Genomic DNA, 23,077 nt, shown 5'->3' on the forward strand with positions numbered 1-23,077 from the left:
TAATTTTTTTTAAAGAATGGTTAAAAATGAATTCACGTGTCGTTCTTTTATTTCTCTTTGTGTTAATCTCGTGATTGCGGTTGTCCACATCAAAAAATTCTTAAAAGCAAGCAAACAGTGTTAGCGAAGGGACCAATTTGTATAGCAGATGCTAACCTTAGGGACTAATATGATCCAAAAACAATTTTAGAGGCGAATGTGAGAAAAGTTATTAAGTTCAGAGCTAATATTAAGCCAATAATAATAGCCAAGAACCTTCCTGAAACCGGCTCGAGCCGAGCTTAGGACAACGCGTAATTTGGTATAGCATTAGAAAAAAAAAACCTGATTTAAAAAAAGAAAAAGTCATAATTAAATATTATAATGAATTAAATGGAATAATTATATAAATATTGAAACCAACCAAAAAAAAAACAAAAGAACTAAAGACAGCCTAAAAAGTTCAGTATTTTTCTGTTATTCTTCTCCGTAATCTTGCGCGGTTGACGAAGGAAGGGAAGGAAGAAACCGTCGACGGAGATCAGTGGCGGAACTGAGCTGAGTTGTCATCGGAAAAGATATTTCCGGCAATGGGAAGCTTACGTGGCATTTCGGTTGCCATTTTTGTAGTTCAAGCTTTGTTAGCTTCAGTAACTTTGGTATCTGCTCAGGGATCTACCAACGGTTCTCGTTGGCAGACTCTAAGTGGTGCGTTTCTCGTTATTAGAGTCTTCTCTTTGTTTTCTTTCTCTTTAAGCGATTACATGATGAGAAGAATCTCTTCTTCTTTTTTCGTTGGTTTAGTTTCTTGTTTCAATTTTTCTTTTAGCTAGTTTTCGTGTTTGATTGATGAGAAAGAGGGAAAAATGTTGAGAAAGTAGCTTTTTGGGATGGAAGCATGTTCAATTTTCCATATTTTGGCTTAATTGTTAGGTTTCGTCTCCTCAAAAGTGAAGGAAATGATAAGAAAATGGTTCAAACTAAGCTTACTTTGACTTTGAGCTGCTTGAGCTTTTAGCAGATTCGTTAAGGTTTATTTTCTTGTGTTATGCTTGAATTCTAGCTTTCTTTTCAGTGTTTTCTGTTTGTTTTCAAAGAAAACGGAGGAAAAAACGATGAGAAATGTATGTTTACTAATTTCCAACTCCATGCTTGTCAAAGTGGAAATATTTCCTTTATTTTAAATAAAATTTGACCTTTTTTTTAAATAGATTTTTTATCCTTAAAATTTAGTTATTTTCCATTTGGTTTCTGAGAAAGTTAATGAGCCAGGTTTTTTTCTCTATCAAAGTCAACTGCAATTAGTGTTTTCTTTTTTTCCCTAATAATATGTGTGTGGGTCATTTTAACTTTTATAGGTTTACTTGAAATATAAGGCTTTTTCTTAGTCTTATATATTTGTTTCATTCGTTCACTAGTAAATCTTTTCGGTTTTGTTGATGAGAAAATGGAACAAATTGATAGAAAATGCACCTTCATGCCTTCCTGATTTACTTATTTGAATATTATTGTTTCTATTTTGAGTCTTCCTTCTTAAATTAGAATGAGATTTACTCACAATTCACTGAAGAAAGGCTCTCTTTTTTTTTTCCTCTACCAAAGAGGTTGAGCTTTCTCCTATTGCTTCTACCTAAGGCTGGTTGAAATTACGATGACATCACCTGACAGCATTCTGAGCTATACAGCATTGGAACATTTGAGTCTATAGATGCAGAGAAAACTTTTAGCATTAGCATCCGTAGCAGCAAAAAGTTCTGTAAAGTTGGTCTCCCTTTTTATATGATGTTCCATAAGATTAAACGGTTTGATTGCTTTTGCAGGGAAGGCACCCTCCGTCATAGCTCACGGTGGATTTTCAGGAATATTTGCTGACTCCAGTTTTGGAGCTTATAGTTTGGCTTTATTAACTAGTCTACCTGATGTCATCTTGTGGTGTGATGTTCAATTAACAAGAGATGGAGCTGGGATTTGCTTTCCTGATCTTAAGCTAGATAATAATTCTGACGTGGCAGTTGTATACAAGGATAGGCAGAAGACTTACCTTGTCAATGGGGTCTCTACAAAGGGATGGTTTTCTATTGATTTCACTCTTAGAGAACTTGGAAATGTCATACGTAAGTTTAGCACACAATTTCTCTTCTTTTTTTTCTTTTTTTTTGGTCATCATCAATGTTCTCTTAGTATCATTCATTACTTTTGCCCTTGCTACATTCTGATTATTATCATCATCTCCTCAAAATTAGTTATCAGTTTTGAATCTTAAAACATAAACACATTCCCTAATCACTACCTAGTTCAAGCAATTACGAGCAATCAGGTTTTTGATATGCTTGTGCTAGTTGTTATGTCAATATTAAGACCTATAGAGGTTTAGCATCTTTTCTAAATTTCTTTTGGTTTGACTTGCTTCAAAATGTACTAGTAATAAAATCTTCTCTTCTTTCATTTGTTTGATGTTTCACATTCTAATGTTCTGTTTGTTATTTGGACAGTAAACCAAGGTGTCTATTCTCGAACTAATAAGTTTGATGGCAATAGTTACCCAATTATGACTGTTCAGGAGACCTATGCACAGTTGAATCCACCTCGGTTTTGGTTGAATATTCAGGTAAAGAATTTGCAAATGCTTAACAATGCCATCTAACTTTTTCCCTCCTGTCCCTTCTTATCCCCTTGTTAAATAAGTATAACTCCACCTTCCTGTTTTTGGATTTAATTGATTGTCTTTCAATTTTGCAGCATGATGCATTCTATACACAACACAACTTGAGTATGAGAAGCTTTGTACTTTCTGTAAGTAGAAATAGGAATGTAACTATTGACTATATCTCATCACCAGAAGTGGCTTTCTTGCAAAACATTGCCCCAAGTTTCCAAAGAAGTGCAACAAATCTTGTCTTCCGGTTTCTAGGACAGAATGATGTGGAGCCTTCAACCAATCAGACTTACGGTTCTCTCTTAAAAAATATCACATTTATCAAGACATTTGCCTCCGGAATTATTGTGCCCAAGTCTTACATATGGCCTGTAGATAAGGATCTTTACTTGCTACCTTCTACTTCTCTTGTCTTGGATGCTCACAAAGAAGGGCTAGAAGTTTTTGCCTCAGATTTCTATAATGATGTTCCATTTAGCTTCAACTACTCCTATGATCCAGTGGCCGAGTATCTTCAGTTTATTGACAATGGTGAATTCTCTGTTGATGGGATGATATCCGACTTCCCAATAACTCCATCAGCTGCTATAGGTGAGTTATACGCCTCTGGATGCAATATAAATCTTCATAGAATTCTTCAATTTGTTTTTGCATCTCACACACTGATATTTGCTTTTCAATTTAAATAATGGTTGAATTTAAAATATTCTTAAGGATCATTACTTGTCTCTGTGACTTGTGCTTGCAAATGTCTTACAAATTTCTTTAGTTTTCTCAACTTAGGTAGTATATCAAGAGAGCGCACCCAAGGATCTTGCACTTTGTTGGTTTTATTCTCATTAATTGCCTCATGCCATGGTTGCATCATATAAATAAGAGGATGAAGTGAGATTTTGTCTGCCTTTTCTGTCTCTCTTTACTCTCTTAGCCTGACACGCTCTACTGCCTACAAAATAACTTTGATTATTGAAAGAAAGATTGCCTTATTTTTACTAAATACCATTATGTTTCGCTGCTAATGGATAAGAACTTTTTTTGTTGAGATGCTAACTTTTGTTGAACATTGCAGATTGCTTTGCTCACCTTGGCAGAAATGCCTCCAAACAAGGTATGCCATTATATGATGCTTCAAAGTGAAAGACCTTAGGTTTTCTTGCTAGGAGTCAGTAGTAAATGATCATAAGATTGTGTGTTTTAAGGTACCAACTCAACTAAACTATTTTTCTTTTGTTGCAATGTTACAGTGGACCTTCTGGTCATCTCAAGTAATGGAGCAAGTGGAGACTATCCTGGTTGTACAGATATGGCATATTCAAAAGCAATTCAAGATGGTGTAGATGTTATTGACTGTCCTGTTCAAATGACAATGGATGGAACACCTATTTGCTTGAGCTCTATCAATCTCATAGATAGCACAACAGTTGCTCAATCACAATTCAGCAATCTTACAACAACAATTCCACAGATTATGCTGGGCAGTGGAATATTTTCCTTTAATCTGTCATGGAGTGAAATTAAAACCTTGACACGTAAGTTAAATTTAGTTTTCTTTCTATAAAATAGAAACATAACATGTTGGGAAAAAAAAAGTTTTCCAGCTCAATCTAGATTGAAGTTTGTACATTACATTGACTGGGTTTATAAAAACTTGACGCTTTGAGGATGCTCTTCATGTTCATGTTGATGGAGCATGAATAAAAAAACCTTGCTTTGGGAGATAATGGTTCCTTACATAGGGTACTTATTTCAATTTTGTATACTTTGCCTATCATCTAAATCTGTGTTTTAGTTGCTGACATTTAGCTGGCTTGTTGTTTCTTAAATAGATATGATTTGCATTAGCTTTTCATCAACTTCCTTGTTTTAATCTTTCATTACTTTCACTGTAGCTATAATATCAAGCCCACAGTCACAGTACAAATTGTTTCGAAACCCGAGGTTCAAAAATGCTGGGACGTTCTTAACATTATCCGAGTTTTTAACCATAGCAAGCAATGCTAGCTCTCTTCAAGGTGTCTTAATCAGCATTGAGGTCAGTTCTTTCCCTTCTATATTTTTCCTCTTCAAGTTCCTTCCATTGGAGTTTACTTTCATGGTTTTCATTTTCTATTTCCACACTTTATTGAGCCTCATGATGGATGTTAAGAGGTGAGGCACAGTAACTGAATGGTCGCTATTGTTTTCTGTTGTGCCATGGTGGTATGATTAGCATGGGAGCTTAATTATCCGGAGATGCATATATTTGTATTTCATAACAAACATTTTCTTGTGAAGGGTTGTTGACATTTTTGACTTGTTTATTCCTTTTCAGAATGCTCCTTTCCTTTTAGAGCAAGGATTTGCCGTAACCAATGCAGTGCTCGATGCTTTGAGCAAAGCTGGCTACGGTAACAAGACAGATCAGAAAGTCATGATTCAGTCAAGTAGTAGCTCGGTTCTAATGAAGTTCAAGAGTCAAACCAACTATGATCTCGTTTACAAGGTTGACGAAGATATTGGTGGTGCTCAAAGTTCAACGATTGATGACATTAAGAGTTTTGCTAGCGCTGTCGTCATTAGCAAGGATTCTGTATTTCCTGAAAATTCTGCATTCATCACTAGTGCTACGAATGTTGTACCGAGGCTAAAAGCTGCTAATCTCTCTGTATATGTTCAAACCTTCAGTAATGAGTTCACATCTCAAGCATGGGACTTCTTCTCCGACCCAACTGTTGAAATAAACTCATTCTATTTAGGAGGTGGTATTAATGGTGTTATTACAGATTTCCCGAAGACATCTAATAGATATCGGAGTAAGTACTTGCTGATTGAATTTTGACACTGCTATGTGCTGAAACTATAACATTTTCATCTCATTGTACTACCAGCTTTTATGAACACCAGTATTGACGTAATAACCGTTTTGTAGGGAACCGATGCTTGAACAGACTCAATCAAATTCCTGGCTACATGAGTCCCGTGCAACCTGGAAGCCTTTATGGACTAATCACAGCTCCTTACTTGCCACCTGCTGAAGCTCCAAATCCGTTCCTGACTGAAGCAGATGTCAACGAGCCCCCTTTGCCTCCTGTTGCTGCAAAAGCCCCAAGTACTTCTCCAAATGGTACTGCACTTGCCCCAACATCACCAAATGGACAACCTAAAGTTGCTGCAGCCGCCATCATGCAGCTATCGACTGTTTTTCTTGCCATTTCTCTACTGTTTTGAAGCCGTCGAAAACCTGGCCTTCCCCTAACACGTTTTACCCCCTTGTTGTCGTATGTTATTGCTTCCGTACCGAGTAGCTCGAAGGTCTTATTGCAGGAGTGGTGTGGCAAATACCACTTGTTCTTTTTGGTTCTCTCCCCTTCCAAAGTCCAAAACAGAAGTTAATTCTTTCACCTTTTAGTTTTGAAGGTTTGTTCATTCTTCTCTCTTGTAATTTTCAAAAACACAAAATTCTTCAAAGAGGTACATGTCCTTAATGGATCCTTTCCTTATTTGATTTGTGTATAAAGATATGGTGTGATTATTCTTTTGTGTTAGCACTTACTCTCTCCTTTGTTTTATTTCCTTTGATATTAGGCTCCAAATCTTTAATTTATTAATTCCTAAAAAGGGCTAATTATGGGTTTAGTCCTTACACTATACTGAAAATTGAGATTTCGTCTTTCTATTTTAGTTTTGTATTATTTGGTCCCGTTTTATGATGTTATTAGTGGACAACGAGGGGAACTTTTTTTTTTTTTAGCTAGCTTTAAGTACTCGGGTAATATATAAGTTATTATTGGTTGAACATTGGTTAACTAGAGACATGATTTTGATTGTGTAACTAAATAATAGTATTACATAATCACTCTAATAAGCAGTGTACCTCTCTAGAAGAGCTCTCCCTTAGGGTTTCTTCCTAGGCCTTCGTCCTCGTTTGCCCTTCCCAGTGACTCCTCCTCTGTCAGCTCGACAGACCTTCTTGATTCCCTCTTCCTTTTTCTTGTTTCTATTCGTTGCATTCTCTTCTTTCCTGCATTAACTCCTATTTTTGTAATCATCTTCGTCGCCACCTTTTTTCTCCCCCTACATTTAATCTACGTCACCCAATCCTTGCTAATCTTAACTAGTTTCCTCTCTCATGCGTTCCCCTCATTATTGCTCTTACCCTTCATCCTTTGGCTATCCCATAACCCCATTAATCTCATCATAATGCTACATCCTTCCCTGTCGTTTCATTTCCTCCTCCCTAATATCCTCAGGCCTTTTCTTTCATCGTTTCGACTTCCCAAGACACCATGACTTACAGACACTTAAAACGACAGAAAATAGGATCCCTTGGTCTTGTTTCTCTTCACAGTTTACTGGTTTCCCCTCCATCACTCGCTTCTTGTTCATTTCCAATCCTTTCCTTCTCTGATCCTCCTCCTCTAAATCCCAAGATCACCTTCCAGAGATTGTGCTTGGCCTGACAACAAATCTTCTAGGACCTCCTCTAAGGATGACTCTAGCATGCAACATACCATTCAAGCTGAGGTCCATCCCCATGCAAATGCAACAGTCAGAAGGGGCCTGTCATCCCTTTCAACCAGCAGGAGTTTGAAGTTGGTAGAGCACAATGGAATCATTACCTAATCAGATATATGCATGACTTTAGATGTTTCGATCCTCCTAATCTCAAACGCACTATCAAATAGACTTTATCGAGGTTCGGTACATGTAGATTCCAGAAGTGGTGACATTTTCATTCTCAGATTTGATTCCATGAAAAAACTTCATCAGATCCTTTGAGAGGGGCCATACGCCATTCATGGTGCCCTACTTATGTTAGCTAGATGGTCCCCCAACATCACTTCCTCCAGAGAACTATTTGCCACCTTACCTGTTTGGATACAAATTTGGGGACTACCATTGGAGTATTTTCGTTCTTTTGTGGCAATCAGATTAGGCAGAATCGTTGAAAGGGTAGTGCAAGTGGACAGCCATGACGAGACTCCTTAAAACATTCGTTTTCTCGGAGTCAAAGTGGAAATAAACCCTTGGAGAACTCTAATCTCTGGATGTAACATCCAAAGAGATGACAAAGTTATGCAATGAGGCCATTTTCAAAAGGATGAACGATCACATGTGAAACACTGTTCCAGTGACCTTCAAAATGTTGAGTATATGGTAAACGAACAAAAGAATGAGATTTGTGAGAATCTGGGATATGAAATTGAAAACAATGCCAATCAGACCCTTTTCAGAGGTTGCATTAGAGCAGCCATAGCCAGAGGCACCAACCGTTCCACTTACGTGAACCTTGACACTCCTCAAGTCTAATTTTGCATTAGTTGATCGTATCTTTTCTGCAGAAGAACAAGATTCCATTTTGGTTATAGTTTAAGAACTACACCTCCAAGAAGTTATAATGCAGATCAAAATGATGAAGCAACCAACCCCATCCCATGGCAATGGTATTTCGAGTATGGCTAACCCTATTCCTATTGACGATGACGATGAGGAATCTAACCCCTCAATGGATGAAGATGAAAAAAATAGTGAAGACTTAACTCCCTCAAAAATAGACTTGGTGATGAATGCTATTACTGGTGATCTTCCATCTATTCCCTCTTCTTCCCTTACATTTGATAATCATGCTTTAGCAATCATTCCACATTCTAGCAACCCTATTACGAATCCCTTCTTAGCCCCCATCCTTGATTTTGGCCCCTATGCTCTTGATGTCGAAGTGGATGATTCCATTAGAGCCCAATTTCTTGCCTCTTTCATCAGGGCTAATGAACAACTTCTAAATTGGTGGGTCAACAGACAATTCAAACAGATTGAATGGATTATTGTTGAACTATCCTCTCACTTTCTCTCAAGGAGTACATATCTTAACTCTAAAGCTTATGCTATGACTTTTGTTTAACCTATGAACAATAGATCTACCAAATTTTGAGGTGACTTTTGCGAACTACCGCCTTCTCTTGATGATTCCACCAACCAAGCTGAATCAAGTCAGGCTGAGGCTTTGGGTGGCTTTTACATGACCCTCAGGTTGTATCAAGTAAATCTCTTCATCAATATCTTTGAAAGTTGTTTTAACATTCATTTGATGGACTTCTAGATTTCGCAAGGCTGCAATTGTAAATATCATTTAAGTTACTCTGGATGTTGGAGAAAAAATATCAAAATTGTCAAAGCCTTTTTTTATCTATAATCTCTTATAACCAATCAATTGTTTCATCTGCTTTCATTTTCCATTTGAAAATTCACTTAAAATATAATGGTTTGATTCTTGGAAGAAGATTCACTAATTCACACGTATGATTTTGCATGCTGGAGTTAATTTCACTCTTAGCATCTTTTCATGAGGTGCTTTTGGATAATCGTATAGTATCATTATACATTTGAGGTTCGGCTTCTAACATTAAAGTTAGAAAATTCAATCCAAAAATTTTTTCCACCCTTGCTCGTTTACTCTTCTTAGCTCTATCTCAGGCAACTTTTAGCCTGCACCCATATATTAAGATATTCACTTTGAATTTTCTTTTGTTAAAATTTTCCAAAAAAAAAAAAACACCCACTAGGTAGTAGTGTCATGCTTTTGTGCTAATGATGTCATTTGATTTTAAACCTAAGATTCTAAAAGAAAATTGTTTATTTGTATTTATATTTAGAAATTCAATATATTAATAATTAAATGGCAAAATGATAAATTTAGACATTAACTTTGACTTTTTTTATTTTGACATTTATTTTAGTTAAATTTGGCCATTAATCTTTCAAAAAAAGTTAAATTATTTTTTTAACGGAAATATTGACTAAAACATTAATTTTTTAACGATGTTGGTGTGGTAACTCGCATGATAGCCCACTTATATTTCATACTAACATAACACTATTTATCTTGTACGCCCCAAATTTTGTGTTTCTGGATTGTTAAAAATTGATAAGTGAAGTGATTTGGTTTAGTGATTAAGGGTGAATTTGGACGGACGGTGCGTTTACCTGCTGTTAGTGTAAAAACAGCAATGGCGGTGAGATTAGATACTGTAGCGTGAGACAAAAAATAAGCTAAACGCACCGCACCCAATCGCCCATCCAAACCCACCCTAGGTGTTGTGTCCTTGTGTGAGTTGTTTTAAGTTTGAATCCATTCCCTTAAAGTTTTAGGTATTTTTGTCTCGTTCATCTTTGAGCATCTGGCTTATGTTTTATTTTTGTGCAAGTGTTAAATAATAAGTTTATTGGTTCAATGATAAAGCCTTAGCTTATCTTTGGTAATGTGTTTGAACCCGTATCTGAGTTAAATAGAATTATTTTTACTAATGATCCAGTGTGCGGCCCATCTAGAGATATTTGGGTTAAATTCGAATTTATGAGAATCTATTTAGATAAGGATCAAGTTGTGGGTAGTTTTAGATTTTTTTTAATTTTATTTTCTTTTTCTTTTTTTAAAAATAATTTATTTCACAAACTTGGTTTTTATACCCAGTTTTTTCTGCTGTTGCATCTGACATTGCACGGTATTTTTCCTTTGTGCTTGATCGAGAAACTGTTCTTTGTTTCTTGCTACTCCATAAGATAAGTGAACCAGCAAAGAAGACACAAAAACCTGAAATTGATCTCCTTGAATCAGGATCTCCGCCCCAGTTAGCATCTGAGTAAGCAACCAGATTAGGTTGCCTTTTGACAGTAGGGAAAAAAGAAAAAAAGCCCATCTGCTAATGTTCCTTTCACATAACCAAGGATTCTCTTGGCAGCTTGAATATGTAACTCACGAGGATCATGCATGAATTGAGATTTATTTGTTTTAGCTAAATTTGATCACTAATCTTTAAAAAAAAAGGTTAAATTTTCTTTTAACGAAAATATTAGTTAAAATATTAATTTTTTAACAATGTTGACGTGACAACTCGTGTGACAGTCCACTTATATTTCATACTAACATGATGCTATTTATCTTATATGTCACGTCAATAAATAATTTAAATTTTATAAAAATATTCAAAAATACAAAAAAATATGTATAAAAAGCTCATAAAATTACACATGGGTTCCCACGAAAACTGTCACGAAAACTTTCATGGTTAAAAATTTAATATTTTAGTCAATATTTTTATTAAAAAATAACAATTTTATACTTTTTAAAATGTTGATGGCCAAATTTAGCTTAAAAAAAATGTAAACGTTAAAAGTTAAATTTATCATTATACTTAATTAAATCTATCTTTATTTTATGTTTTCTTTTGTTTTAAATCATTGTCTCGTTTGTCGATTAAGCCTTAACTCAGTTGGTTTTATTGTTATTGTAATAATAAGAAAAACGTGGGTTCAAGCACATTTAAATACTTCTCTCCTTCTATTTTAAGGATAAAAAAGAGTTATGAGTAGAAATAAGCTTTGTATTAAAAATATTGTTTTAAAATTATCAAGTGTATAAAATAATTTTAAATTAAAAAAAGTATATATATATATATTTTTTAATTAAGCAGGTTTTTTTCAACTAAGCCCTTAGCAATATTTTGAGCTTTGTTAACAAAATCATCTAAATATCCACTACCCTTCTTGATGTACACTTCTTTAGCATATGCTTCCCATATGTTTTTATTATTTGGTAAAAAGATTTCTCCAGTCTCTCATGTTAATTTTAAAAGTGGGCAACGAAGAAAAATTAATTACGGTGTTAATGTTTTTTTTATTATCAATTTTACATAATTTTGTTTGGCATAATATAAATTTGGTCTTCAATGTTTATATATTTTTGTTAATTTAGTCTTGATTCTAAAAAGTTCAACAAATTTAGTCTCAACATTTTCTCATATGTTGCGGGCTAAATTTGTTAGATCATGACCAAATTAAAAGGATGTGTAAACTTTAAGGGGTAAATTTGTTATCATACCAATTAAAATTATGTACAATTGATAGAAGACATTAATTCTGTAATTAATTATCCTTAATTGCCTACTTTTAAAATTAACAGAGATTAAATTACTCCGATTTTTTTTTAGAAGAAACAACTTACTCAATATCTATATTGAAAGAGATTAAAAATGTTCTTTTACGACTTTCATCGTTAAAAAATTTTAGTATAGCGTTAGAAATTTTGATATCGAGAATATTAAATGACTTGCTAATGAGGTATGGACCCTCCCACTACCAAACCCATGGGTCACCACTAGGAGAAAGAGGTCTACTCTAGAAATATCAACAACTTAATTTTCATAATTAATCATGATAATGCAATTAATTTATCTTTTAATAGTCATTACTTAGCTGATTTTAATGCACTTTCTTTTTCCTTTGTGTGTAGTATAAGCAAAATATTATCCAACACACCATAAATGAAAACATTTTTTTTTGTCAAAGGAGTGATAAAAAAATATTGAAAAATCACGATAGTTAGGTGAGATAATAAGGGTCTCTCTTAACTTAATTAGTGATTGAGAGTTTGATCCTTACTCTGGGTATGGAGCAGATTTAAAACTCGTAGCCAGTATCTCCCCTTAATAGGTCTACAGAACGCGGATGATTAATTACTGAGCTCACTTTGATAAATACATTGAAAAAAAAATGAAAATTTCCTAGTTCCTCATTAGACTATTCTTAATCCAAATTTACCGTTTTGGCTAATTTTAATTATTGGCCTTCACAACATTATTTGAGTTTCTATTATCAATTTGAATAGATATTTTTTAAAAATTTAAAATTAATATAAAATAATGTGAGGAAAGACTCCTCATATTATATCATGAAAATTTAATGTATATCTTTTTATCACTTTGATTTTTAATCTTCAAAATTTCGATCCAACTCACATAGTAATTCACGTATACTTTGTTAGCATGCACATATTTTTAAAGATTTTTATGAATTTTTTAATAATTTTAATTTTTTTTTATTTTTTATAAAGTGCACATGACAATTAGGGAAATTGCTACACTAATATCTTTAAAGTTTAATGATTCAATCAATTTTTCATTTAAAAGGTAATAATTTGAATAAAATTTAAAAGTTGAGGCTAAAAAGTAAAAATGATAAAAAGAACTTGTGATTTTGCCTTTTGAAATTAAGACTGGGGCAACTTGTATTTCTTGTGGCAAGGGAATAAGGGTTCCTTTGGATAGGCAATGTATTTACATGCGGTTAATATAAAAATAGCGATAACAGTAAAATTAAATATTCTAACGATATTGTTGCGTGAGACAAAAAGAAAGCTAAACGCACCGCACTAAAAGTAAACGTCCATCCAAAAGGACCATAAGGACTGTTCATTTACAAATTAATACGGGGTAGAATATCATCCCTTCATATTTGTGGACCATTGCATTTTTCAAATCATAAATAGGAGGATAATGTGCTTCAGTGTATTCGAACTCACGTCCTCCTGTATTAACAACAATGCCCATCCAAGATAAATATTGAATGGCTCAAGTTTGCTTAGTTAGATATGTTCAAGATCATCACTTTATTAAACAATAAGTTGAATATTTTTAAATTTAATTATTTGTGTTCGTGGTCAAATTCAAGCTTGAATTAAAAAAATTCCAATACTAATTTTTTTTTTAAAAATGTATATATTAAAAACAAAAGCTAAAACATCTATTCGATCCTTTCAATTTCGAAATTGAATAAATTGATTTCTTTAAAAAATAATTTAATTTTTGTCAGTTTCAAAAGTGAGCAACTAAGAACAATTAATCACGACACCAATATTTTTAGCCAATTATACATAATGTGTAAATTTAGCACTTTGATGTTTATATATTCTATGTAAATGTTGGCAAAATGTGTAAATATCACATGCTAAATTTGTTAAATTAAGACTAAATAGACAAAATGTGTAAGCTTTGAAAACTAAGTTTGTTATTATAACAATAAAAATATGTAAATTTGGCAAGAAAAACATCAACACTTGGATTCTTTTTTCGAGAGAGACCAATCTATTCTATATCAAAATTAAGAAGGACCAAAATGATATTTTACCGAAAACAAGATGCTCCTAAACTAATTTAGAAAATGTCAACCATTAATGGAATAATGATCATTACCACATCATGGCAACGCTATGATGACGTTTAACTTAGAGTTGAAGGTATGGCGAGTCTTTTAATTGGCCAACTCTTTGCCCCCTCCCTTTTGACCTTCCATAATTCACATTCTTTACATTTTCTTCACAACAATCCCAAAACCCAAAAGAATAAAAAAATCCCAAACTTTTTTTTTCGAAATTAGTGATATCTAACTTCAGTAGCAGTGATTAATCGTCTCGTTGTGCAAGTGTTTTCTGAAAAGATAAGCTACTGATTACAAATGCCCGAGGAAAACAATAGTTGTGTTGGTTTAAATGAACCAAGATTGGTAGTGAGGAAGTTTTTGGCTAAGCCACAATATGAAGGTGCTGGAGCCATAGTGAGAAGAAGCATTGGCAGGTAGCTTGGGAATATATATATATGATTAATTTGGTGCTTATTTTTTCATTGGAATGAAGGAATTTGAGCAATTTAGATCAAAGGGTATTTTTTTTTCATCTTTTTTGCAGGTTTGAGTTGAGATACTTTGATCCTTTCCTTGTTTTGGATGAATTTTCAGGTTAGTGTCACTCTGTTTTTTGCTCTGTTTTCTGTCTTTTTTAATATCTATATTGTAATGTTTTGATTCTGGAAATTGCAGTCACAGCACCTGCTGGATTTCCAGATCATCCACACAGAGGTCTGATTTTCAGTTTTATATGTAGGTTAAAATATGCTATTAGCCCATGCACTTTTATATAATTTGAGATTTAGTCCACATACTTTTAAAAGCCTCTTATTTTACCAAAAATCTTAGTCAAAATAATTATTATCATCGGTAGTTTTCATTAAAATTTATCAGATAATAACTTAATCAACATGTCAAATTAATAATTTTTTATAAAAAATACTTACGATTTAATGATTGAATTGGAATTTTTAAATAAAAAAAAGTTAGGAACTTAATTTCTATATATATATTTTTTTGGTTATTCTTATACATACTCTGTTTCTCTTGTTAACAGGATTTGAGACAGTCACCTACATGATACAGGTATACAATTTATCATTTTAAAGCTAAACCTACATACTCTGTTTTTTTATTGAAAAATTATGTGTTGATGTACATTGTTAGGAGCGACAGTCACGAACTCCGAATATAATAGACCATAAAACGAACATGAAATATATCAAAATAATAACTTATAAAAGAAAAAAGAAAAAGTCAAATTAGATGTGATAGTTTAACTTTAAAGAAAGCAACTCATAAATGATAAATTGATCATCTATCCTACTTGAATGATTAGATATATAGATATGTATTGGGTACTGAGATATTTAAAGGGTTAAAATATTTGTATTTTTAGAAAAAAAAATTAAAATTTGGTTTTTATAATTTTATTTTTAAGAATTTAGTCCTTTTACTTTTCAGATTTTAAAATTTAGATTCAATTTTAAACATTATTATTTTTTGTTAATTACAACATCATTATTTAATTACATGGCTACCAAATAAATTTTTTATTTCAAAATGTTACACGAAAAAAATTTAACAAAAAAAATTAACAATGTTAACAGTTGGACTTGAATTTTGAAATTTAAAAGTAAATGAACTAAATTCTTGCAATTAGAAGTACATGGACTAATTGGGGTTTCTTTTTTTTTGTTTGTATTTGACAATTTGTCGTTTTTTAGGGTTGTTATAACTTTTGCCCCTAAATTTGGTAACTAAATCCACGATATACTTGTACTTTTTTGTCCCACTTTGGTACTTGAATTCGACAAAAAAGTTTATTTTGGTCCCTGACCTTAAAAAAATATAACAGTTTAATGATGTGACACTCCTAGATTGTACTACTTCGACATCTAAAAGAATAGTTGACGTAATGACATGACACAACTTTAGAGTTCTACATCATTAAACTCTTATAGTTTTTCAATTTCATGTATCAAAGTGGACCTAAAAAAATATAAATATTAAAATAGACCTGGTTATTAAGTTTAGGGGAAAAAATAAATTTAACCCTTTTTTAATTAAGGTTTTTAAACAAAAGTGTATGAAATGAAAGTTACCTTTGGTTGATATTGCAATAGGGGTCAGTTACACATGAAGACTTTGAAGGGCATAAAGGGACCATTGGAGCTGGTGATCTTCAATGGATGACTGCTGGGAGAGGCATTGTCCACTCTGAGATGCCTTCACCACATGGTACCCAAAAGGGTCTACAACTATGGGTCAATCTCTCCTCCAAATATAAAATGTAAGTTTAATTTTATATATATATAAAAATGAGGTTCGGGAAAAGAAAAACTATCGTAAATATTGGGTTCGGATTCATAATTATTGAAAGTAATCTTTTTTAAAGGTGACTATATAAATCGGTTTTCTAAATCCTGGTTCAATTAAATAGATATTTACAAGTTTTATGAAATTAAAATGGGGATTAAAAGAGATCACAAATTTGCTAAATACCACCTCTTGCTCTAGTTCTAAGTGTTAGATTTAAATCTTAAACTTATTAAATGGTCAATGATAAAATGTATCATTGTATTAACGTATATCTTTATAGTTTTTAAGAGGATTAAATCAAAATTTTTATCATTTTAAGAGTAAAATATAATTTTACCATTTATTTACTTACTGAAAGTACAATTTTTCATTTTTTGAGGGGGCCAAGACCCTTGCTTGCCCCCTTCCAAATTCGACACGGGTGTCGGATTGATAGTTTTTGTTGAACATTTACAGGATGGAACCAAAGTATCAAGAAATATCAAGCAAGAACATTGCAGAAACCACAAAGGATGGAATCAAAGTTAGGGTTATAGCCGGTGAAGCCTTGGGAACAAAGTCACCAATCTACACAAGAACCCCAACAATGTATTTGGATTTCACTCTGGATCCCGGAACTCACCTCCAACAACCGATACCTAAACCGTGGAACGCCTTTATTTACATATTAGAAGGAGAGGGTGTCTTTGGGCAGTCGAAATCGTCAGCGAGTGCTCACCATTTGCTTCTTCTAGGGCATGGGGATGGGTTAGAGGCATGGAACAAGTCCACTAAATTGTTAAGGTTCATATTAGTAGGAGGTGAACCATTGGATGAACCATTGGTGCAATTTGGACCATTTGTGATGAACACTCAAGAAGAGATTGATCAAACAATAGAGGATTTTGAGAACTACACCAATGGATTTGAGAAAGCAAGGCATTGGAGATCTGAATCTGGTCTTAGCCTGGATTTTTGATTCTTTGTTTTTGGTTTAAGAAGTATTCATTGGTTATGTAATAAAAAAAATATAATTCTTTCTTTTTTATACAATTATCTAATAAATTTATTTAAAATTTGATATAAATATCAAATATGTTTTTCGTTGAGATAGTAAAATTGAGAACGTAGAGGTCATTGTGCTTTGGGTTTGAATCTCATCCGGTGTATTTTTCCACCAATTAACTTGTACCATTTGCAGTTTGGGAAGTACAGTTGAAACTTCAGGATCCGAAGGTGTTTCACCTTTAGCAAAATCGTTCTAGCTAGCAGGAGTTGGCTATGAAGTTTCGAGTGACCAGTGCAATGTGTGGACATGTATGTAGGCAGAGAGGCGTACCCGGTAATTGCTACCGGAAGGGTGGAAGGTTTAGACCGAGCATGTGTTCCGATACATGTCGCATGCTATCTCCAACCTCGGTGCGAGTAGTAAGTGTGAGCGAATTGAGTAAAAGATGGTAGAGTTGATGGCAGAGTTGCACACCCCTTAGCACTTACGTAGGATTTGGTGTTTGGTTGGAGAAACAGTCCTGGTTCCTGTGTTTCCAAATTTGCCAAAGGATTAGGATCCATTCGTTGTACATGGATTGGTGTCTGAGTTCTGTCTTGGAATATTGTTGAATCCACTGACTAATCCATTCCCTGATGTATGGTACACCAAGTTGCTTCGGACAGACAGAATACTAAGATCCAAACGGAAGGGGGATGTTCGAAAGAGATGGTCGCTGGTTTCGTCCGCTTGATCACATAGTGGGCATTGGGAAGATGTTGTGATATGTCGGGCACACAGTTCTGTTCGGAGAGGAAGGTAATTATTGCAAAGTTTCCAAAGAAATATTAGAAGCTTCGTAACAATAACTTATATCTTTATAATTTTTAAAAAATTTAATTTAATTTTCATAAATTTAGGGGCTAAAGTATAATTTTATCATTACTAATATAAAATTTTATAAATTATAAAAGACCTAAATGAAAATTTTTTTATTTTAAAGGAGGCCAAACCCTACCAAGTCCTTGACTCTAATACGACACTTTAATATATATAATTCTCTACTTATAGTACTAGATTTTTCATCTCTACTTTATCTTTTATAACAAAAACTATCCAAATCACAAAATATAGAGTTAAACTTTCTACAACTACATAATTATAAATCAGAAATTTTATCACGCTATTGGCGTGAAAATTATGTATTTGGAACATAGATTTATGTTTAAAAATAATATATTCAAATTAATAATAATACATATACAATATGTATAGAATTAAAATAAAAAAATTAGTTTAAATTGTGAGTAAAAGAAAATCTAAATTCTTATTTTTGACTTGAGGAAAATTCTTGAGGGATATATTTGGGTAATTTAAATAAGACTTTTATATAATTTTTTAAGTTTATTTTTTAAAAAAATAAAAAAAATGAAAAAGGTTTATTTCTCTTATTCTTATATTTTTAAGGGCTATTTAAATTTAATTTCAAAAGAAAAGACTTAATATGTAAATAAATCAAAAGTTTAAAAGCATTTAAATGAATGCGGTGAGTAATCATATAATCTTTTTTTTATTTAATCTAAAAAGGTTAATTGCTTCATTAGATCCCTAAACGTTTCATATAATCATACTTCAGTTCGATGCCGTCAATGACAGAGGTGACACCGAAGTTCACTGTTCAAAACGATTCTTTACCTACATGATTTTGAAAGCGGATTATTTTTGTAATTAATAAAAAATAAAAAATTCAATTTCATATAATTTTTTAGTATTCAAACTGATTTTTTTCAACAAAATCATCAAAACCTAAAATCTCAAAAATCTTAGAAATCTTAAAATCATCAAAATTTTAAAATCACAAAACCTAAACTATTTTTAAAAAATAATAATAAGAAAAAAAAAACATTCCACCCATGAACAAGGCAGAATTAATTTTTATCAAGATCTTCTTAGCTCTATTTGCTCTAAACTCCCTCTCTCTTTATGTTTACTTCTCCTCCAGCCACCCCAACCATCATCACCATCATCTGGCGGTTAACCACCGTAACACGACAGCGGCGGAGGGTTTTCCCAAAAAAATCCCACACCGTAAACCCCATTTGTCAAACCCCGCGCGACCAATCATCCCATCAAAGCCCTGGCCAACCATCCCATCATATCTACCTTGGTCTTTCTCCCCAACCGTAGCTTTAAATTCATGTGAAGCTTATTTCGGGAATGGGTTCACAAAGATATCCAACATTTTGCCCGTAAAGGCCGCCTTGAGATCCGGGTCTAGTTGGTTTAGGTGTCGTTACTCAGAGACTTTGAGGACTTCAATTTGTGAAGGTGGGAAGATAAGGATGGATCCCGGGAAGATTAAGATGTCAGGTGGTGGTGAAAAGCTTGAAGATGTTATTGGGAGAAGTGAAGGAAAAGAATTGCCTGAGTTTGAAGATGGAGCTTTTGTGGTTGAATCAAGGTTAAAGAGAAAGAAGCTTGTTGGGTATAAGTTCTTGCATAAAATTTTACCTGAGAATGTTACAAGACACCCTATAAGGGAATCAGTTAGGTCTATTGTTATTGTGGGTCAAAATGATTTTGATTGTCAAGAGGTTAGTTTACATTTTTCTTTGATATTTTAATGTTTACTGGGATTTCTAATTCTGGGTTTTGTTTGATTTAGTAAATTAGTGCTTAAAAATGCAGATATGGAATTAGAATTTAATGCAATTCTATATGTTAAAATTAACTTTTCTTACTTGGTTTTAGTTAATTTTTTAGTTTAATTGCTGTTTGTGAACTCTTTGATTATAATGCCAATTTTGAACATGGATATAATTCGTAAGCAGAGTGGTTCATTTGTTAATTTTCTTCTAATTTTTTTCCCTTTTTTTATGGAATATTAACTTTATTCTTACTGTATTAGCTGTTTAGTTTCTTCATTCATCTTACTAATTCGATTCGATTTGTCGATTGTTGTTAGTTCTGCTTTTATGGATTCTGATGTGGAAAAGCTCTGATTACAGTGGGTAGAGGAACCTACATTGCTGGTAACAAGATTTGAGTATGCTAACCTTTACCACACGGTGACAGATTGGTACAGTGCTTACATGTCTTCCAGGGTTACCGGCTTGCCTAATCGGCCACATTTGGTCTTTGTTGATGGTCATTGTAAGGTATACATGCTTGGTATTCCGAATTCTGTTCCTATTGTCATCTTTCTTCTCTTTAGGACATTATCATTCTTTTATCACCATGTTGTTTGTCATTCATGTACTCGAATTTATGAGAAAATCACTGGCCTTTCAAGCTCAGGGAGTTGTCCTTTCTTGCCCGAAACAGATTAGAGTGGAATGCTCAGTTAGTAAAAAGTGAACCACAGGGAGAATACATGCAAAATGAATTGCATTCCATAATAAATAAATCCTGAGATACTATTCGAAGAATTTATGAGAAAAACACTGTTGTTTCGAGCTCAGGGAGATGTCCTTTCTTATCCGAACAGAATAGTGAGAAATGTTTGGTTAGTGCATCGTGAACATCAGATACCTATGTCAGTCTAGCCTGCATCCCAATTACAGACAAAATGAATTTTATTCCATAGGCAGTCCCGAGATACAATTCAAATACTTAGATTTTAATATTTGCTTGATTTTAATTTCTTGGCTTCCCCAACCTAAAGTTCTATTAGTTCACTGTGTCATCAGCGGTCCTCCTTTTCTCTAGTATCAACATTTCGAACATCTCTGTTGAGTTTAAACTGTTTATCTAGTAATGCTTTATTATCCTACAATGCTGATCTTTTGTTCTTGGCTGAACATTTCCAGACACAATTAGAAGAAACATGGAAAGCTTTGTTTTCGAGCCTTAGATTTGCGAAAAACTTTACAGGTCCAGTCTGTTTCCACCATGCTATTTTCTCGCCTTTGGGATATGAGACTCCATTATTCAGAGGGATTAGTGAAGAAATAAATTGTCGTGGAGTTTCTGCTCATGATCTACAGCAAAATCCTGATATCCACAAAACTGCTCGAGTATCTGAGTTCGGAGAAATGATCAGAGCTGCTTTTGGATTTCCGGTAAACAGACATCATGCTGGTAAGGCAGCCTCGGGTCATAATGTTCTCTTTGTCCGTAAAGAAGATTATTTAGCGCATCCACGCCATGAAGGAAAAGTTGAATCCAGACTTACCAATGAACAACATGTGTTCGATTCATTACAGAGCTGGGCATCTGATCATCTCAAATGCAAAGTGAACTTGATCAATGGGTTGTTAGCACATATGCCGATGAAAGAACAGATCCGAGCTATTCAAGATGCTTCAGTTATCATTGGTGCTCATGGTGCCGGTCTAGCGCACATAGTATCTGCAACACCTAACACAGTGATCCTCGAGATTATTGGCCGCGAATTCAAACGGCCACATTTTCGGTTGATAGCGCAGTGGAAAGGATTGGAATATCATGCCATTTACCTTTATGGATCGTATGCCAATCCTCGAGCTGTCATTCTTCGGCTTAACAAGATAATAAAGAGTCTTGGTTGCTAAACAACGGATAATCCTTCCATCATATGCGTGTTAGAGTTAGCCTTGCACGATTTTGCTCATTTTTCCCCGATTTTTTTCGGAACTGACCGAAGAATAGAATGAGATTTTTTTTTTAGAAACTTCTTAGGTGTTCATTCCATTTAATGGATTGAAATTATAGTCACGGTACAAAGATAAAGGAGAGGGTGAAATCATTCTAGTTGATGATGGATATAGGCAATATCCACATTCATAGATGGATAAAAAATTAGGGTTTCATATGGTTAACTTTAAATGTAAATTTACATGTTTGATTTCACTTTCTTTTTCCTTTGAATCAATTCCTTTGAAGAATTGAAATCCCTCAAAGATGCATATACACTTAAAATCTCTCAAAGGTGTATATACAATAATTCAGATATTACAAAATACAAATAACACCTGTGTAAAGAAATACAAATAGACCCAACAAGTGTTTTGGATAATTTGGGTTTTTGCATAATAGACTTTGTAAGTTCATTTCTCTGTCTTCATTCTTATTTCATTGGATCATATTTATACTCTCTTATTGATTTGGAATCATTTGGAGTCATTACAGGAAGCTTTTAGCTGTTGGGAACATTAATTTCGTGCATTAACTGCAGTCTATAGGGTCAAGTATCGATCTTGACACTTAGTTGAGAATAGTCGTTCAAAAAACATTGGTCAGGTCTTGTGACCTTAAGAATAAGACTTGATACGTACCATGCTCCTTTAAAAAGGATTTTTGGCTACTGACTTGCAAGCTTTAATATCGATACATGGTTGCCTAGGCATCGAAGACTTGCCTGATAAATCCCGATACCATACCCCTCTAGAAAGTCATTTTAGCTATTATTTGGGAGGTATCGATAGTAGTTTTGACAACTATGTAAAGCTCATTTGCACCCCTACATTTTGAACTCAGCCTTAAAATTTATGTGTTAAGATCAATTTTTTTAAAACTGAAACGGTAGTCAAATCGATCGGGTTATCGGTTCGTTGATCCGATTAGTTGGATTGATTAGATTAAAAAATTATTAAATTTTAAAAAATTAAAATTAAAAAATTAGTTTAATTGATTCAATCATCAGGTCAACTGATCCATACTGGTTTCCAATCTAATCGGTTCAAAGTCATTCTCCCCACTAGTATCTTAACCGATTCCCAATCCAACCCGTTTAATCGATCAGGTCAGTTTGGTTCAACCATCCTTGGTTAAGATAACCCAATCTACGATATGGATCACGTAATGTTAGTCTATAAAAGAACAGGCTAGGACTAGACCTGATCAACGGTCGGGCCACTTGCTCAGGCCCAAAGGCCTACTTGTAAAATGGGTTTGAACAAAAACATAAGACTTGTTTTCTAAATGGGTTGTGCTTTGGGTAGAATTTTTTGGCCCAAGCCCGACTCGACCCTAATCACATGCCTATACTTTTTTTTTATACTTTCAATTTGTTGGGAAATATTTATTTTAATATTTGTAGTGTTATGTAGTATATTTTAAAAAAAATTGTTTTTATATAAAAAAAATCTAAAACAAATTATTACAGCCAGGCTTGGTTGGGCTCGGATTTGGTATTTTTAAAATGGATCGAGCTTGGAAAAAAATTTAGCCCCAGTTTTCACCGGCCCTAGTTGGGTTGGGTTCAAGCTTAGAAAGCAGGCCTAAAATTTTACACCGGC

At 33.6% G+C, this 23,077-nt stretch overlaps 3 protein-coding genes across 4 annotated transcripts; all 3 read left to right on the top strand.

Moving 5' to 3' along the window:
* The first annotated feature begins 385 nt into the window (after positions 1-385).
* LOC107903429 (glycerophosphodiester phosphodiesterase GDPDL3) lies at positions 386-6,159 on the top strand. The gene is made up of 9 exons (XM_016829475.2): positions 386-687; positions 1,800-2,093; positions 2,472-2,587; positions 2,719-3,226; positions 3,705-3,743; positions 3,880-4,164; positions 4,525-4,667; positions 4,947-5,427; positions 5,544-6,159. The coding sequence occupies exons 1-9, from the start codon at positions 570-572 to the stop codon at positions 5,840-5,842; spliced, it is 2,283 nt and encodes a 760-aa protein (XP_016684964.2). The 5' UTR covers positions 386-569; the 3' UTR covers positions 5,843-6,159.
* A 7,565-nt stretch (positions 6,160-13,724) lies between these two features.
* LOC107903430 (pirin-like protein) lies at positions 13,725-17,025 on the top strand. Of its 2 annotated transcripts, XM_016829477.2 has the most exons (6): positions 13,725-14,022; positions 14,133-14,182; positions 14,264-14,302; positions 14,628-14,656; positions 15,697-15,863; positions 16,349-17,025. In XM_016829477.2, exons 1-6 carry the CDS (start codon positions 13,904-13,906, stop codon positions 16,848-16,850), a joined length of 906 nt encoding a protein of 301 aa, XP_016684966.1. In that variant the 5' UTR covers positions 13,725-13,903; the 3' UTR covers positions 16,851-17,025. The 2 variants fall into 2 exon arrangements, with proteins under 2 accessions (XP_016684966.1, XP_016684967.1); XM_016829478.2 differs by lacking the exon at positions 14,264-14,302 and having other exon boundaries at positions 16,349-17,016.
* Positions 17,026-18,734: 1,709 nt separating this feature from the next.
* LOC107903431 (beta-1,2-xylosyltransferase) lies at positions 18,735-21,707 on the top strand. Its single transcript, XM_016829479.2, has 3 exons — positions 18,735-19,453; positions 19,868-20,017; positions 20,669-21,707. The coding sequence occupies exons 1-3, from the start codon at positions 18,773-18,775 to the stop codon at positions 21,389-21,391; spliced, it is 1,554 nt and encodes a 517-aa protein (XP_016684968.1). The 5' UTR covers positions 18,735-18,772; the 3' UTR covers positions 21,392-21,707.
* Positions 21,708-23,077: the final 1,370 nt, after the last annotated feature.

This window comes from Gossypium hirsutum, chromosome D05 (genome assembly GCF_007990345.1).
Source record: "Gossypium hirsutum isolate 1008001.06 chromosome D05, Gossypium_hirsutum_v2.1, whole genome shotgun sequence".
Taxonomy (NCBI): Eukaryota; Viridiplantae; Streptophyta; class Magnoliopsida; order Malvales; family Malvaceae; genus Gossypium; species Gossypium hirsutum.